General features: G+C 48.7%; 1 protein-coding gene across 1 annotated transcript in view; it reads right to left on the bottom strand.

Annotated features, from left to right (window-relative positions):
- Window positions 1–12615: 12615 nt before the first annotated feature.
- The window catches only part of mtm1 (myotubularin 1), a 125412-nt gene continuing 120434 nt past the window's right edge, over window positions 12616–17593 (bottom strand). Inside the window, exon 16 of the mRNA XM_056300377.1 lies at window positions 12616–14165. Coding sequence (XP_056156352.1) covers window positions 13977–14165 — 189 coding nt within the window. The 3' untranslated portion in view covers window positions 12616–13976. The remainder of the gene's footprint in view (window positions 14166–17593) is intronic.

The raw sequence follows: 17593 nt of genomic DNA, 5'->3' as shown, positions 1-17593 counted from the left end.
GTGGAACTCATAAGGGGGAGTGGGTATTTATTTTTCACCGTGATATTATTTAACATTCGATAATCTATGCAAGGCCTCAGGCTGCCCTCCTTCTTTGCCACAAAAAAGAAGCCCGCCGCCACCGGGGAAGACGAGGGCCTTATGATTCCTGAGGCCAGGGACTCTGTGATATAATTGCGCATAGCCTCCTTCTCTGGGACGGAGAGGTTATACAACCGACCGGTGGGAAGGGCGGCCCCGGGAAAGAGATCTATGGCGCAATCATAGGGACGGTGAGGGGGGGAGGGAAAGTGCACTCTCTTTACTAAATACAGGGGCTAAATCGTGATAAATGGAAGGAACACCAGTGAGATCCGTGGGAGGAGGCACGGGTCTGAGGCCGCTGGACGGGGAGTGGGCGGAGCGAAGGCAGTTGGCATGACACGCAACGCTCCAACCCAAAATCCGCCCAGTAGACCAAGAGATGTAGGGATCGTGCCGTTCCAACCACGGTCTTCCTAACACCAGGGGCGCGCAAAACCAAGAAACGGATAGCTTCCACGTGATTACCCGAAAGAGTGAGGGTGAGGGAAACAGTGCTGTGTGTGATTTTACCAAGTGAACGTCCATCTAGGGCTTGGGCTGTGAGGGGTGTGTCTAGGGGACGAGTGGAATGCCGGCCTGCCGGGCCAGCGAGGTGTCCATCAAACACTCGTCCGCCCCCGAATCCAGGAGTGCACCAACAGACAGTGAGCGGTTACCCCAGGTGAGAGTGACCGGAAAAAGGTGGTTGTGCTCCTTCTTGGGCTGGGGCTGAGGAAGGGTCGTCAGGCTCACTAGGACACCCCTCACTAGTGAGCCGGGTCTTTTTGGGCGAGTCGGGCAGGCCTTGATATAGTGGCCCGACCTCCCGCAGTAGAGGCAGAGGTGGCCATGCATCCTCTGCTCCCTAACTTCCAGCGGGAGCCGTGACCGACCCAACTGCATGGGCTCCTCCTCCGGCCTGGATCCAGAAGCCACCCAGGGTTGCGAGGGGGAGTGTGAGGGTGGAGAGAGCCCACGGGACGCTGACCCAGGGAAGGCACTGGTAGGACGGACGGGGGTTGGTCTATGGGAGGGGCCAGCGCGCGGGGCGCGTTCCTGGCGCCGCTCCCGCAGCCGTTCGTCCATCTGGAGGGCGAGGGTGACGAGCTCGTTGAAGGAGGCAGGGCGGTCCCGAACGATAAGATCTTTGATGGGCTCGCTCAGCCCCCTCCTGTACGCGCTCTTGAGCGCAGTGTCATCCCACCCACTGTCTGCCGCGAGTATCCTTACCTCCAGGGAATAATCTGCCACCGACCTGGCTCCCTGTTGGATGGAATGGAGGCGGCCGGCAGCGTCCTGCCCGTCAGCTGGGTGGTCGAACACCAGATTGAACTCGCGGCGGAAGGCACCATAGTCCGAGGCGAGTTGCTCGGTATGGCCTACCGCCGCTATGGCCCAGCTGAGGGCTTTGCCGGTGAGGAGGGACATGACAAGGGCTACCTTGGTCTCTCCTGTCCTATACCTAGCTGGCTGGTGTTTGAACAGGAGCTCACACTGACCAAGGAAACCCCTGCACAGCTCGAACTCCCCACCGAAGGCCTTGGGGCAGGGGAGGTTAGGCTCGCACCGGGGGTCCAGTGGGGGTTGACTCGGAGGGGGAACGTCGGGACCAGGAACGGGGAAACCGGAGGCCGAGCTGGGGGCAGAGACCTCGGCCAGGGCAGGGTGGTCGCTCATCCTGGAGACCGCTGTGGAGAGCGCAGCGATCTGCGCGGTGAGGGCATCTAACGCGCTCGTCGCGGCCTGGGAGCCGGACTGAAGATCGCTGATCTCTCCGGTGACACGGGTGAAGGCAGTAGTAAGCTCTGAGCTGAGAGAGGCAAGTTGGCAACTGTGACTTCTTACTACTGCCTCTAGGGGGACGGAGCTCTGGGGCGTCACAGGGACCGTCCGCTCCTTGGGTTTGCCTGGGTCCATAATGGCTTCGACGTTCTGTTGTGCTCGCGCACCAGAACCTGACCCGTGTGGCGAAACCCAAGACAGACAGACACGAGATGACTTCAAAAGCTACAAAGGGAGGTTTTATTGTGGGAGGGAAATGTCTGGTGAAAAAAGGTGTTCTGTTAGTGGGATGTGTGAATAAACTATGTGTGAGTGTTTTTAGCCAATGTGTGGTGCGGTATGTAAATGACCAGGAGGTGTTGAAAAAATGTGCGTGCACCTGGCGAGAAAGTCCAGTCCGTGATCCAAGAGGGGTTGTCCGAGAAAGTCCAGGTCCGAGATCCGGGAAGTCGAGTCCGAAAGGAGGGGTCCAGATAGAGGGACAAGGGGGGAGATCGCAGGAGAGGTCCGGGGAGAAACGTGACGGTCGCTGGGGACGAGGGAGACGCGGGGAGCCGTGGAAATCGCGGAGGGAGAGTCTTGGGAGGAAACAGAGACACGAAGATAAGACACTGGGGAATAAACAGAATGCAAGGAACGCTGGAGGGCTTGTCAGAACTTTACCGCAGGGTTCAGTACGTCGAAGCCACTGAGACGTTCTGGGAGGCTTCTTGTAGAAGGCTGCCTGATTGCCACAGGTGTGCCTGATGGATGATGGCAAACACCTGGTGCAGTGCAGCGCTCGTCTCCTCAGAGCGCGAGCCGAGCGCTCGGATGTTTCCGGCACGTCCGAGCTGGGGGAGTGGCTTGAACGTGCCGGGGAGGCAGCTCGGGGCGGTGTAAGCACAACACTAGGCTCTTAACTGGAGACTCAAGAAATCAATGTTTTAAATTCTTTGAATGTATTAGTCCCCCAATCCGAATGAATTTAAATGATTTCTAGGCTTCACTGAAATTATTTATTGTAGTGAATTGATATAACGCAAGGCGCTCCAGTTCCAGAAGGCTGTACAGCCCAACTTCAGAACTCATCGTTTTAATTAGTCAGTTCTCCAATCTGAGCGAATTTGAACGATTCCTTGCCTTCAATGTAACGCAAAATAGTAAATGGTGTTTATATGGCTTTAAACGCCTTCTCTCCCGGAAAGGTACAGATTTGATGAAAATTCATATAACTACTAAGGTGTAGAGCCGAAGGAACGGAGAAGACCGTGGGTTCACACTTTAGCCGTGCAGGCAACTTTCTTTAATCCACGGTAAATCGGAGGGACAACAAAACCATAGCTCGACTGAGCGGAGGCGGCAAGAATAACCAGAAAACTGGCTGAACAACCATAACTTAACCCTGTGTTAACCTGCCAGGGCAACCCTGACTTAACCCTTAGTTCCTGGGGTGAATTCTATCCCCAATACGTGTCCACCACATGAGCCCCTCCAGAATTCGCCCTAGTAATTGAAGTCAGGCAGGCGCGGGGGGACGACCGGCCGTCCGCGGCGGCTCCGGGTAACAGGGGCCGGAGTGTCTCTGGGAGGCATTGACGCGGGCCTGCGGAGGTCGGCCTGAGGAGCAGAAGAGGCAGCGCGGGCCTCCACGGGGGGAGGAGGCGGAGCCGGGGGACGACCGCGACGAGGAGGTTGGGCTAACTCCAACGGCTGCGTCAAGTCCAGGTGTGCGGGTTTAACTCGGTCCACTGAAACATGCTCGGCCGTGCCCCCAAAATCCACCACCAGGTGCTTAGTTCCCCGTTCCAGGACGCGGAAGGGGCCGTCATAAGGGGGTTGCAGAGGGGGGCGGTGTGCGTCATGACGGATGAACACGTAGTCCGCTGACTGCAGACCTGGGGGCACCTGGGACACCGGAGCGCCGTGTTGGGCGGTAGGGACGGGTGTGAAAGCTCTGACCCCGTCCAGCAAGGAGGCTCGTTGGTCCACAGCTGACCAGGGACGCGTTGCGTTGGGCATGAAATCGCCTGGGACTCGCAGCGGCGTGCCGTACACCAGCTCCGCAGAGGAGGCTTGTAGGTCTTCCTTCGGGGCGGTCCGCAGGCCCAGCATGACCCATGGGAGCTTGTCGACCCAGTTGCAGTCCTTGAGAGTAGCCCGAAGCGCAGCCTTCATGGACCGGCGGAAGCGCTCACATAGGCCGTTCGCCTGAGGGTGGTAGGCGGTAGTGCGGTGAAGCTTGACGCCCAGAGCCTCACCCACAGCATTCCAGAGCTCTGAGGTAAACTGTGGCCCGCGGTCAGATGAAAGGTCGGAAGGCGTACCGAAACGTGAGACCCACGACCCAATAAAAGCCCGGGCCACATCAGCAGACGTCGTGGATGCCAGGGGAACAGCTTCAGGCCAGCGCGTAGTCCTGTCCACCACAGTGAAGAGGTAGGTGAACCCATGGGAGGGGGGTAGGGGACCAACCAGGTCGACGTGGACATGGTCAAATCGTCTCTCCGGCACTGCGAAGCGTTCCAGGGGCGCCTTAATATGGCGGTGTATCTTAGCCCGCTGACAGGCAACACACGAGTCGGCCCACGCTTTCACGTCTCTCTTAAGTCCCTCCCACACAAACTTAGCAGAGGTCAGGCGCACGGATGGCTTACCGCCTGGATGAGAGAGGCCGTGCACAGCTTCAAACACGGGGCGTCTCCAGCTGTCCGGGACGATGGGCCTGGGCTGTCCTGTGCAGACGTCACACAGGAGGGTGACACCTGTGTCGCTGAAAGGAACGTCCTGCAGGCGGAGCCCCGTGTCGGAGGTCCGGAGACGGAGGATGCTCGGGTCCGTGGCCTGGTCAGCGGCCATATGTGCATAGTCCAGGCCTAGGTGGACCGCTCCAATCACTGCCCTAGAGAGGCAGTCAGCTACCTGGTTAGACTTACCAGCGACGTGCTGGATGTCGGTAGTGAATTCCGAAATGTAGGAGAGTTGTCGCTGCTGGCGAGCGGACCATGGCTCGGCCGTCTTGGACATGGCAAACGTGAGGGGCTTGTGGTCCACGTACGCAGTAAACTCGCGGCCCTCTAGCAGGAAACGGAAATGCCGGACGGCGAGCCAGAGACCGAGGAGTTCCCTGTCAAAAGTACTATACTTGCGCTCTCGGGGTGTAAGCTGGCGACTGAAAAAGGCCAAAGGCTGCCAAGCCCCCCCCCCACCCACTGCTCGTGAACCGCACCAACAGCATAGTCCGATGCATCCGTAGTTATGGAAATAGGCGCTGTAGGTGAAGGATGCGCTAGCAGGGTAGCCTGGGAGAGCGCAGCTTTAGTCTCGGTGAACGCACGGTCCCGCTCTGCTGTCCAGTCGACCGCCTGGTTGGGGGACTTGCCTTTCAGCGCCTCGTACAGTGGCCGGATGATAAAGGCGGCTCGGGGAATGAAGCGGTGGTAGAATGTCACCATCCCGATGAACTCCCTGAGCGCACGAGCTGTTTGGGGGCGCGGAAAGGCCGCCACCGCTTCCACCTTTGAGAACAGGGGGACCGCCCCGTCCCCAGTGATGCGGTGCCCGAGGAAATCAATGGCCGTCAGCCCGAACCGGCACTTCGCCGGGTTGACGATCAGCCCATGCTGGCTGAGGCGTGTGAAGAGGGCGTGAAGATGGGACAGGTGTTCTTCCTCGGAGGCGCTGGCGATGAGTATGTCGTCCAAATAGACGAAGATGAAAGGAAGGCCACGGAGCACTGAATCCATCAGCCGCTGAAAGGACTGGGCCGCGTTTTTGAGTCCAAATGGCATTCGTAGGAATTCAAATAGGCCGAATGGGGTAGTCACCGCTGTCTTGGGGATGTCCGAGGGGTGCACGGGAACTTGATAATAACCACGGACCAGGTCGACTTTTGAGAAGACGCGTTTCCCAGACAGGTTTGCAGAAAAGTCCTGGATATGCGGGACAGGATAGCGGTCGGGCGTGGTGGCGTCATTTAGTCGGCGGTAGTCCCCGCATGGGCGCCAACCTCCATCAGGCTTAGCGACGATGTGGAGTGGGGACGCTCACGGGCTGTCAGAGCGGCGGATGATCCCCATGCGTTCCAGGTGCTCGAACTCAGACTTGGCAATGGCGAGTTTGGCGGGGTCGAGACGCCTGGCTCTGGCGTAGACCGGGGGCCCCTTCGTAGCAATGTGATGCTCCACCCCATGCTTAGCGGTGGGTGCAGAGAAGGTAGGCTGGGTGAGGTCAGGGAACTCAGCGAGGAGGCGGTTGAACTTGTCTGCCTCTGAGAGAGGGTTGGCTAGACCTGCATATGCCGCTTCCCCCCGCGTACATGCGAAGGAGGAGAAGGTTAAGGCGTCGACCAGACGGCTGTTCTGAATGTCCACTAGCAAACCGTAAGCGCACAAAAAATCAGCTCCGAGGAGGGGAAGCGTTACATCGGCCATGACGAACTCCCACGTGAAACGTTGTCCACCAAAATACAGTTCTACAGACCGCACGCCGTAGGTGTGGATAGGGCTACCGTCAGCCGTCGCCAACTGGGGGCCCCGCTCCCCGCCCATGATGTCGACGTCAGTAGCAGGGAGCACGCTTCTCTGTGCGCCCGTGTCACAGAGAAATCGCCGACCGGAGATGGTGTCGAGGATGAAGAGTAGCCTGCTCGTATCGCCAACACTCGTGGCCACTACTGAGTGTTGGCCCTCTCGTTTCCCGTCGGCCTGTAGTTGCAGGGGGAACGGCACCGTTTAGCTTTCGCACCAAATCGAGCGTGGTACATACAGAGTCCAGAGGGCTTGTAGCGGTCTGACGCTGTGGCGTCACCGTCGGGCCACGCCCGCGATGTCGGCGGGGGGCCAGTGAAGGTAGGAGCCAGCACCCCGGCATGGGAGGAACGTTGTGTAGCGACGAAGAATCGGTCAGCCTCCTTTGCCAGCTCACGGGGATCAGTGATGGTGGAGTTAGCGAGCGCAGTCTGGACGTGGGGCGGCATGTTGCGCAGAAACAGCTCCATAAACAGGAAACATGGCTTTTCTTGACCCAGTAGGTTTAACATCCTGCTCATTAGCTCCGATGGTTTACCATCTCCCAAGCCCTGAATTGCGAAGAGGCGACGTGCTCTCTTCGTTGTTGACAGTTCAAAAGTTTCCAGGGGGAGATTTTTAATTGTGGCGTATTTACCATCGGCCGGTGGGTTGGTTATGAAACCGCTTATCCTGGAAGCCGTAGCGCCCCCCCAGCGCCGCCACTACGTAGTAGCACCTGGTCTCGTCCGCTGTTATGTCTCTGAGCGGCGCGAACTGTGCCTCAGCCTGCGCGAACCATGTAGCCGCGGAAGACTCCCAAAACTCCGGCAGTTCAATTGCAACGGCGTTCGTAGCCATAATGTGTGTGGTTTCAGAAAACTTATCCGAAAACCGACGTCGGGGTCACCAGTGTAGAGCCGAAGGAACGGAGAAGACCGTAGGTTCACACTTTAGCCGTGTAGGCAACTTTCTTTAATCAACGAGACAACAAAACCACAGCTCGACTGAGCGGAGGCGGCAAGAATAACCAGAAAACTGGCTGGACAACCATAACTTAACCCTGCGTTAACCTGCCAGGGCAACCATGACTTAACCCTTAGTTCCTGGGGGGAATTCTATCCCTAATACGTGTCCACCACAAAGGTTACAATTCCAGAAGGGAGATTCACGGCTATGCAAACACAATCTGACTTGACTTGATACCCAGTCTGGGTATCTCTTAATGATCACGATACTGTATTACTATATATATGTATCTCGAGAGCCAACTGTTCAGTTCCCAGGCCAGATTGGACATGTAGTCCCTCCAACTAGTTCTGGGTCTACCCCGGGGTCTCCTCCCAGTTGGCCACGCCCGGAAAACCGCCAAAGGAAGGCGGCCAGGATGCATCCTGATCAGATGCCCGAACCACCTCAACTGGCTCCTTTCGATGCAAAGGCGCAGCGGCTCTACTCCGAGCTCCCTCCTGATGTCCGAGCTCCCTCCTGATGTCCGAGCTCCTCAGCCTATCTCTAAGGCTGAGCCCAGACACCCTACGGAGGAAACTCATTTCAGCCGCTTGTATCCGCGATCTCACCCTTTCGGTCACTGCCCAAAGCTCATGACCATAGGTGAGGGTTGGAACCAAGGTTCTGGCCTGGGAACGCTTTGGGATCCCCCAGGAGGAGCTGGAGGGCGTTGCTGGGGAGAGGAACGTATGGCGTGCCCTACTTAGCTTGCGGCCACCGCGACCCGACCCCGGAGAAGCGGCTGAAAATGAATTAATGAATGAAATTTTCAGTCTTACTCAAAGTCCCAAAGATTAATGACAAAACACAGTCTCAAAAAGTTAAGTCGAAAAATCATTAAATTAATTTAATCAGTATTATTTACAAGGAGACGATTCAACAAACACAAAGATATATCTGTTACACTTAAAGCAAATTCTGCCCAAGTGTAAAAATCAAAGCATATTTCAAAAGTGTTTGCAGGAAAAAGTAGGTTATATTATGACACAAAGAAGAAGAAAAAAACTCTTCAAACTGAGTTTACAAACATTACAGAAAGAATCTATGAAAAACAAAACTGAAGTTAGAAACTGTCCCCAGTCTCAGGAGACTGAACAGAGAGTTTGAAACGAGCATGACTGAAACCAGGACAGAAGTCCAGGACAGAAGTCCAGGACAGAACTCCACAGGTTGGCATAATTCGACGTGTCTCGGTGAGCCTGATCCTGGACTTTCATCAGGGGAAAGTAAATCCAAAAAGTATCCGTAATATTAAAAAAAAGAAAAAGAAAGTATCACAAATCCACAAATTATACTAACAGAATTTTTCCCATCATTTTTCCCTTTATAAAACAGTCAACTTTTATACTAAATAAAATATTTGTATGTTACAACAATAGATCTTTTGACAGAAAATAGGCTTCTATTGAGGTAATTACATTAGAGTTGTACAGAGTAAAACATAAAGAAAATAGATTCTTATAATTTTTCCCCTAAATACACAATCACACAACCGTCTTATGATTCTTTTTATATCGGTAAGATACTTTTCCCGAGTCATTTATTAATGTTTGTTGGTTTATTTATTTATTGCCAAAAAGTTTCACTTTCTCTTGGTGGGGATAGAAATCTCAGCGGGACTTTTTTTGGAGCTGGGAGGAACCTTATTTTCAACAATATCTAAAGCAAATGAGCTGGACATCAGACACAACTGAGCTGATTTAAATGAGCCATGCTAACAGGTGTGGATGGAGCAACAAGTAGCCTGTGTAGAAGTAAAGGCTGCAGCTGCGTCACACTGAATCTGTTTCTACTGCAGCGCCACAACAGAACAGCAAGAAGCAACTCTGACGAGTTTTGAAACCCGAATCAAAAATAGCTAGTCTGTAAAATGATCCATGTCCATGCACCTTTCAGGCGATGCAGGAATCAAGCTTCAACTGCTGATCAGTCCGTTTCATTTAGATTCTCTGGTCAGGTACCCTCTTGACCCTCATGGGTACCGCCCACACACAAACCAAAACGAGGATTGTGTTTGAGATCTGACCAAATCAGAGTTATCACCCAACCTCCAGAGAACTAATCCCAAGTTTTATGCCTTAATGCATTCCAGGCGGACTTCATGTCAGTGCTCTGATATGGTTTGACTTAAAAACGGTGATGGAAACTGCTGCACAGCATTCTGGCCCAACCTCCTCATTTGCACATGACTCTCACATGGCAAGTGGAATTACAAATGGCAGCAACTGGTATCAAACATTTAATGCCAAATTAAATGTAACCTAACTAATATATGTATATAAGACATTATGTTCTGATTTACGTTTAAATTATTGAGGAGTATATTTTGAATTCTTCAATTTAGTATGGTATGAGCATTCAAATCTTAGCAAATAATAACAAAAATATACCGTTTAATGTCTGTATTTTAGGGTACTGGCCCTTCCTGTCCTCCGCAGTTTCCTTCTGTATGACAGAAACTGAGTTGCTGCACAGTGTATTCTGCTAAAATCTGTACTTACTTGAAGGATGCATGTGTTGATGCAGGGTGATACAGAAGGTGGGGGTACCTTGCTTATAGTAAGGTCTATCTATAATATCTGTCAGTTATAATGAGGATGTGGGTCCACATTATAACTTCATGCATGGTCATCTTTAGGGATGTCTTGGTAGAGGCTTTTCTTTTTGCCGCCTATCCGATCTGAGTCATTTAATATTGAGGAAGTTTCGCACTGTTTCCCAATCAGATACTTAGATTTTCCTGCATAGTACAGTTGCACAGTACACACTGGCAGTAGGTTTACTTTAGTAAAACCAATCCAATTTGGGGAAGATATGCTTGCAATTTAATAGCGCTGCATAAAAAATAGCATCACAACTGTCCATTAATAGTTTTCATTTAATTTTTCGACAAAATAAACAAACTATGAAAATATTAAATACAATAGCTCTTACAAATTTAAAAACACCGACCAGAAAGAAAGAACACTCCAAAAGAGCAACATATGAACTTCTATTCTGTCAAATAACTTCGTTATAAGTGCCTTACCGTAAGTAATCATGCTAGCATAGCTTTTACTCCTGCCTCACGCCTGCCTGCACTGCACACATTAAAAGTGGCTGGCGCCTTCATTTTCCAATTTAAAGGAATTCTACACTGCAGATGTTTCAGGACTTTTTAACAACACTTGCCTCACTCCTGCAAGTAGTTGATAACATCAGTTTAAAACACCTAGACGCATTTAGGCAGAGAGCAAGGCAGGAAAACGAACAAGGGATCGGAATTTGACCAGGTTTAATATAGCAGATACCAATCAATCAAAATAAACCTTGATCAGCTCCAATACCAATCTCTCAAATCAGACTGAGACATCCCTAGTTACCTTCCAGATCCCACAGAGCTTTGGTCTTAAACCACCACACAGTCCAACTCAAACACTGCCTAGGATGATGTTGTGAAGACTAAATGTTCTCTGAGGGTGTGAAGGACATTCTCACAAGGATCAAGGCAAAAAACTGGACCTGACCTCAACCGACCTGACCTAGCAGATTTCGGGGAAAAAGAACATAACCAGTTATAAATGTCTAGGGGAAAAGTGCCAGAGGAAATTCAAAAAGCCATTGTAAAAGTCTACATCTGTAAAAGTCTATATCTGCCCTGCATTATTACTCCAGAATTTTAATTCATTCGGGAGTGGAGAAAAAGTACAGCAACTTTTAAAAGTGGAAGTCCATCATGACTATGCCTGTAGGTTGCTTTAAAAATGATGTTATGGTTTGTCCAGGGATAATCAGCAGCTTCAAATTAAACACACCTGAGACTTTCAAACATGTATAACCATTTCACATACAATTCTCCAGTTGTGTGCAGGTCTGCCCCATCAGCTAGCCGGTGCTCCTGCTGCGGTCCACACAACATACACATCAGATTTATTTTTTTCAAATACTGTTTGTGACTGATGAAGCCTCAGTGGAAAAATGAAAGCCTCAGACTCCTCTACAAGATGATGTTCAAGTACTCCAGCCTGAGTGATAGTTATTTGAGGAGTTTTCATAGTACTCATAATACTGTATGTGAGTTCGGTATCAAGTGGTGGGGTTTAACAACCACACATTACTGAATTGTTGGACTCACTGAACAAGTAGAACAATATCAACAGAACTAAAAGCCATAGCACCTACTGGAAGAAACAGTCATTTCAACACACCCATAAATTCTTGAAGAAACTATTTGATCAGGCTGAGCCAGAATGGTCATATAGAGGAATGGGAAGAACCCAAGCAGCCTAAATTTTGAGTGAGCACATAAAACCCTTAAATTCCAGCACTGGCCTTTTTCAGCCGAAAACAAATATTGTACTATCCACGTTTAATTGACACCGATTTTCACTCTAAACACATGGTAGAATGGAGACCAGCTCCATAACACTGGTACAAGAGCTCAGCAGAATGCTCATGTGCCCTTTGCTGTTATAAATAGTAGGCGACAGAAATTTATGCAGCGAGGTGTAAGTTCTCACCACAAAATCCAGACACTGGTAAAATCCAAAACTGCTTGCTTAGGCCAGCCCTTATCAGGACAAGGTTGATCATCCTGAATCTGTATTTATTAAAGTACTTAAAGTAAATAACTTTATTGAGAATCACAAACCAGTGAAAGCTGCTCTGAACTTCGGTATGAAGATAAATAGAAATAACAAGGGAAATCGAACCACATCAGAGGTTTCTTCATGAAGGTTTTACCAAGTCCAACTATTTTAAATAGGGTCAGGGTTAAGGTGATTATTAAAGTAACAATCTCGAAGAGTTGCACTTAAATGTCTTCTAAGTGACTATGTTTTGCTGAACAAGGTGACAATTGATGATTCAGCCTATCGGCATGTGATGAAAGCCCTTTCATCTGCAGCAATACAGAGAAATAAAAATGTGCGTCTGTGGCAACATTCCCGCCGAAGCCCCAGGTGTCTCCCAGGTGGTGGTGTGTCTAACATCATTCAGCAGTGGCTGGTCCACCAGAGAGGACAGGTGGGAAGACCGGGTCTGTGCTCTGGTGTTGGGGCAGGCAAACTAGTTAGCGGCTAGCGGTTATGGCCAGAACAATAGTTGCCACCTGAGAAGATCTTACTTTCTAACATGTTCAGGGCTAAATGTAGGGTAGTGACCTAGTTGTTGGAGATGCAGCTGTTGTTTCTACATGAGTGGCATCACACAACTGACACTGTATTGAGTCACAATGACTCCTGTGACGTGTCTCCCAAAAAAAAAGAAGAATGTAAACTGAATGTTCGAGATTGATACTTTAAGAGAAGATCTTTATTTGCTGGAAGTGTGTTTCTTGCATAGCAACAATGGCTTAGCATGAGCAATCCTAAAGGTCATATTGGTTGACCTGACAGATGACTATGGTGAGACTTGAAACTGAATTTGTGTTTGACCTCTCTAAATCCTAGAAATCCATCCAACAAGTGTTAAATCAGCATGTTTCCCACCGCCGAACTAAAAACAGAGCTGAGCCTAGGGTCTGAACTAAAGATCATGTTGGTAAAGGTTTTCTACAAGCTGATCTGCCATACCTTCTCTTTGGCCATGACAACTTTGCTTCTTGTTCAAACTCGTCTTACTCTTCTTCACTGGCAGCTACACTGAAAGTGTAAATACTATAAAATACTACGGGCTGCATCCACGTCCTACCCAACAGTAAAATGAGCAACTATGATAGTGTTAATTGTTTAGAAACTACTGAGTAGCTATTGCTCAAATATGCCAATGATAGAAAGGAACCAGTCATGCATCTGTTTGCACGTGAATCTTCGGGGTTGTAGCTTGAAATGCTGTAGAAAGTTATTAAAGCTTTTTTCAATTCATGACAAAACTCCTTCCAGACTGGGGGGTGGGGGGTAACTTTCAATCAATTTGATCCGGAAGGCAAAATCCCAAATCAATTCTTTCAACTGAGCAACACAAAAATAGTTGCTAATGTCTAGATCATGTAGTAGTTGGACAGGGGCAGCCATTTTAACACTGCAACGATGAGTCACTACTACTACTGTTGTTTTTCTTCAACCATTTCTCCTGGGCAAGGAAACACTACAGTAGTAGTGCAGCCGGCATGTAAAGTGGGCCACCTATATCTAGTGCCTGAACGCGTGTTTGAGTGAAACTCACTTTATAATGTAAAAGTGTATTGTCCTTAAGGCCTCGATGTTTGAACAAGATGTGGGTTTATAGAAAAATCTTCTGACAAGGCTGTACTGTGACATAATTGCATAATAATTGAAACTCATGGTCATTATTATTAACTTCTAAACAACTTCTAAACAGGATTACACTACCTCACTTATGTTGTCGAATGTCAATATTATAATCCCTTGTTATCCACAATAAGGGCTACGGGAAAGAACTGCTGTGAGCAAGAGTGTGAGAAGAGTGTGTGAGAAAGGTGAGAAAGTATGTGAGAGAGTGTGTGAGAGAGTGTGTGAGAAGAGTGTGTGAGAAGAGTGTGTGAGAAAGAGCACAAGTGTGAATAGAACGTAAGTAGAGCCCAATTGTATGAGTGTAATTGTAAACAGGTGTAAAATATATATTTGCTTGTATTTGTTTGTGTGTGTGTGCGCGCGCACGTGCATATTTGTATTGTATACATAATCACAACACTCAAAATTGTGTGTTTAGGTGTGTGTACTGGTGGGAGGGTGTGGTGGTGGCTGTTAAGGATGCATTGGAAGCAGAAGTATTTGTCAGGTGAGGAGAAGAGGAGGAGTCGGACAGCTGCAGTTCCTCCAGCTTCTTAAGGTACTCGTTCCGTATGGCTAACAGTTCCTTATAGCGCTGCTCCACTGGGTTCTGCAGACAGAGAAGAGAACATTCATTACTACCAAGACTTATGGGCTTTTCTCTCTCTCCAGGAATCATATTTCATGTAGCAGAGGAAAGAAAACGTGGTTCTACTTGGGCTTAATTGGAAAAAAAGAAAGGATTGTTAACGTTTAATTTTTCCCTCATAGTTAAGGGTACATTTTCTAATACATTGCTTTCATAGCTGATCTAATTTGATGTGTTAAAATGACTTAGCACGCATCCTGAACACATCTTCATGGTTTTAGGATGGAAGGTGTACTCAGCAGTCCCTTATCAAATATCACTTTTCTGTGCTTCAAGTGTTTACGGCTGACAGTTAAATACTGTACCTGACATTTAACCCTCAATTTTATCAAATATTCCCTTTTTGGGCTCGTACTACTTTCTATGTTATTCCTATATACCCCTGAACCCAATTAGTGGCCTCCGAACCAAATGTCTGACCCGCGCCAACCCATCAGCACTAATGTACCCGTCATAACATGTGAAATAAAGTACGTGCTGCTCTACTTTATTTTGACCTCAACCCACACTGTACACTTGACCTATGCCGTAGAGCGTGCGTAGACAGACGTAAGACGTACTCCACGCTCTCTACGGTCCTTGACTACACAGAGCCACTCATCAGCTAAGTCAGAGATAATTGTGAGGACAATTTACATATGTCTGCTGCTTATTTTTAATCATTGACCACAGACCAGCTATACTATGTTTACATTGTCTGAATGGATGCCTGGCAGCTCATGCTTAGCAGGACAAAGGTGGTATTAAAAGTGCCTCTTCGTGTAAATATGGTAAGGGCCTGATAACAGAGGGAGGTGTGAAAGCCCTTTGAGTGTCATGGGAGGCGGTCCTGGAGGGTCCTGGCAGAAGAAAGGATGAAGGACAAACTAAGTATGCACCATTGTGGTGGAAACTACCTTCTCTTCATGACAAAGAGACTCTGGGTACATATCATTGTAATTAAAACAATGGGCATTGTGGGTCCGCGGTGGTGTAGCGGTCTAAGCATCGGCTTTGTGTCGATGCAGTTGCCCACTGGGGACCGGGGTTCGCGCCCCGGTCTCATCAGATCCGACTATGGCCGGACTCGATGAAGCAGCAATCATTGGCAACGCTGTCTTTGGGAGGGGGGCGGAGTCGGCTTGTGTTCGTCATGTGAATGCGTCTCAGGGTGTGTCGGAAAAAACAGTGGTTCGGCCTGGAGTGGCCTTGTCACGAAAGTGGGGAGGCGGTCTCCTTCGAGACTGCCGGGCGGAGAGATGCAGTTGGCGAACGCATGCAGTACGAGGGTGGGTGTTTAAATTAAAATAGGGATCGATTGGCCACTAAATTGGGAGAAAAAAGGGAAAAATCAGAAATAAATTTATAAAAAACCCCAAAAAACAATGGGCATTGTTCTACTGCATGGTGTAAAGAGGGTGTGCTCTGAGATTGGGGCATGCACAAGAGTCTGCACTTGTGCATCTGGTCATTGAAAATATATTAAATAATATGACAATACTGTAAGAGATTTTTGTCTCGTTCCTCATTTAATGTTAGAGTGGAATTAAATAATTGCCACGACAATTTGGGGGCTCGTCCGGGATGCCCAACTCATATTTTCCTTGAGCCCACTCGCTGTACGGATCAAATCTGTCCGGCCAGCCTGGTGAAAGGATTGAAAACTCGCCTAAGACCCAGGAAGTCTACCTCCCCTGAGGACAGCTCGTAACCGACTCCTGGGGTTGAGAAGAGACTGTTGTGAGATTGTGGGGAAAGGAATTGTGTGATACGGCTTTTTATTTTGAATGAAGATACAGTATTGAAGACCAAGTGAAGATGTCTGAAGGTAATGACATTCACTTAGGGGTGATGACCCATTGGCAAAGGAAATAATGAATAATGACCTTTGAATGGCCATGATAGGACATTTCCAGGTAAGAGTGACTGCAGATTAAAAGAGTGGGGGAAGAAACAAAGCAAACTTTTAACTGACAAGTCTTGTCTGACAGGGTATATAAAAACTGTGTGAAAAACATGATGATGACTCCTGTAATCAGCTTTCAATGTGGTCAAAGACATTTAGATTTCCTGAAACTGGTAGTTTTACTGTAAAATAGCTGAAAAAAGAGGGGAAAAAACAGCTGCAAAAACCCCCCCAAAAAAAACCCAAAACAAACAAAACTGCAGGATAAGGATAAGATGGGGAAATATGAAAGTAAAAAAAAAAAGACATGTTAAGTGATTTTAAGCATTGATGATGTGGAAAGAGGAAACAGGAAAGAAACAGGCAAAAGAATTGTGAGAAGAGATATAACGGTGAGGGGCGGGGACAAATAATCACTGTCCTCAGCTTTCACAGAAGGACCTGGATCTCCTCCCCATCTCAGCTGCTCATCAGAGACCCGCAGATCAGCAACAACCTGCCGCAGAACGACGGCAGCCTGCCCGTCTAGTATATCAACAGGCCCCAGAACAACCGGCTGTTGCAGCAGATGCATCGTGTGACAATACTGTAAGAGATTTTTGTCTCACTCCTCATTTAATGTCAGTGAAATTAAATTATTTCTTCAACATCATCAATAACTGTCCTAAAGCAAGAACATGGCCTACACGAAAAAAACAACAACAACAACAACAAAAACGGAAAGTTGACCAGGAAAACCGTCAGTTCAAATGTGACTGGACTGATCAGTTTGGTTTTATTTTACTGGACCACGCCAACGCCAAACTGACACGCTCGATATGCATGCAGACCGTAGCTGTCTTGCAAAGCAGCTGATCTCAAGCGGCACTTCAACACTATGCATGCTGCCAGTTTTAATACCAATTACCCTACAAAATCACATCACCACGAACAAAAACAATAGCAAATATGATGACATCATACAAGCACTCCGTTTCTACTAGTGGTAAATCAACATCTGCACAAGAGCGCAACAGCTGCACCACTGCATGTTTCATGGAGCCTCGCTAAAGCTAAGAAGCCATTCAGTGATGCTGAGTTGATTAAAATGTGTGCTAATGATTTGGGTGGCGAAGTTTAAAGTCATGATGAGAAAAACAAGAGAACGGTTGTGGAGCTATTAAAGTGGGTGCCATTGTCGCCTAACATGGCAACAAGAAGAGTAGAACTTTTAGAAGAGTGTCTTTCTAATCTACTCACTGATTTGAAGAAAGCAGAAGCCAAATCGCTAGCCAGGGACTCGTCCTGTGACCGAACTGATACGGAACAGCTTCTGTGTTCACAAGGGTTTTGTTGGGAAGACCTGTGCCTGGGTGCACAACTTGGGAAATCTTCTTTACTGAATTAACACAGTTCTTTGAGAAGACTGGATTGGATGTGAGCAAAATTGTGTCCGTTGTCCCCGATGGGGCTCCGTCAATGGTGGGACAACACAAGGACTTGGTGAACAGGCTTGCTGTTGTTA

This window comes from Lampris incognitus, chromosome 20 (assembly GCF_029633865.1).
Source record: "Lampris incognitus isolate fLamInc1 chromosome 20, fLamInc1.hap2, whole genome shotgun sequence".
Taxonomy (NCBI): domain Eukaryota; kingdom Metazoa; phylum Chordata; class Actinopteri; order Lampriformes; family Lampridae; genus Lampris; species Lampris incognitus.
This window is presented reverse-complemented; position numbering and strand designations above follow the sequence as displayed.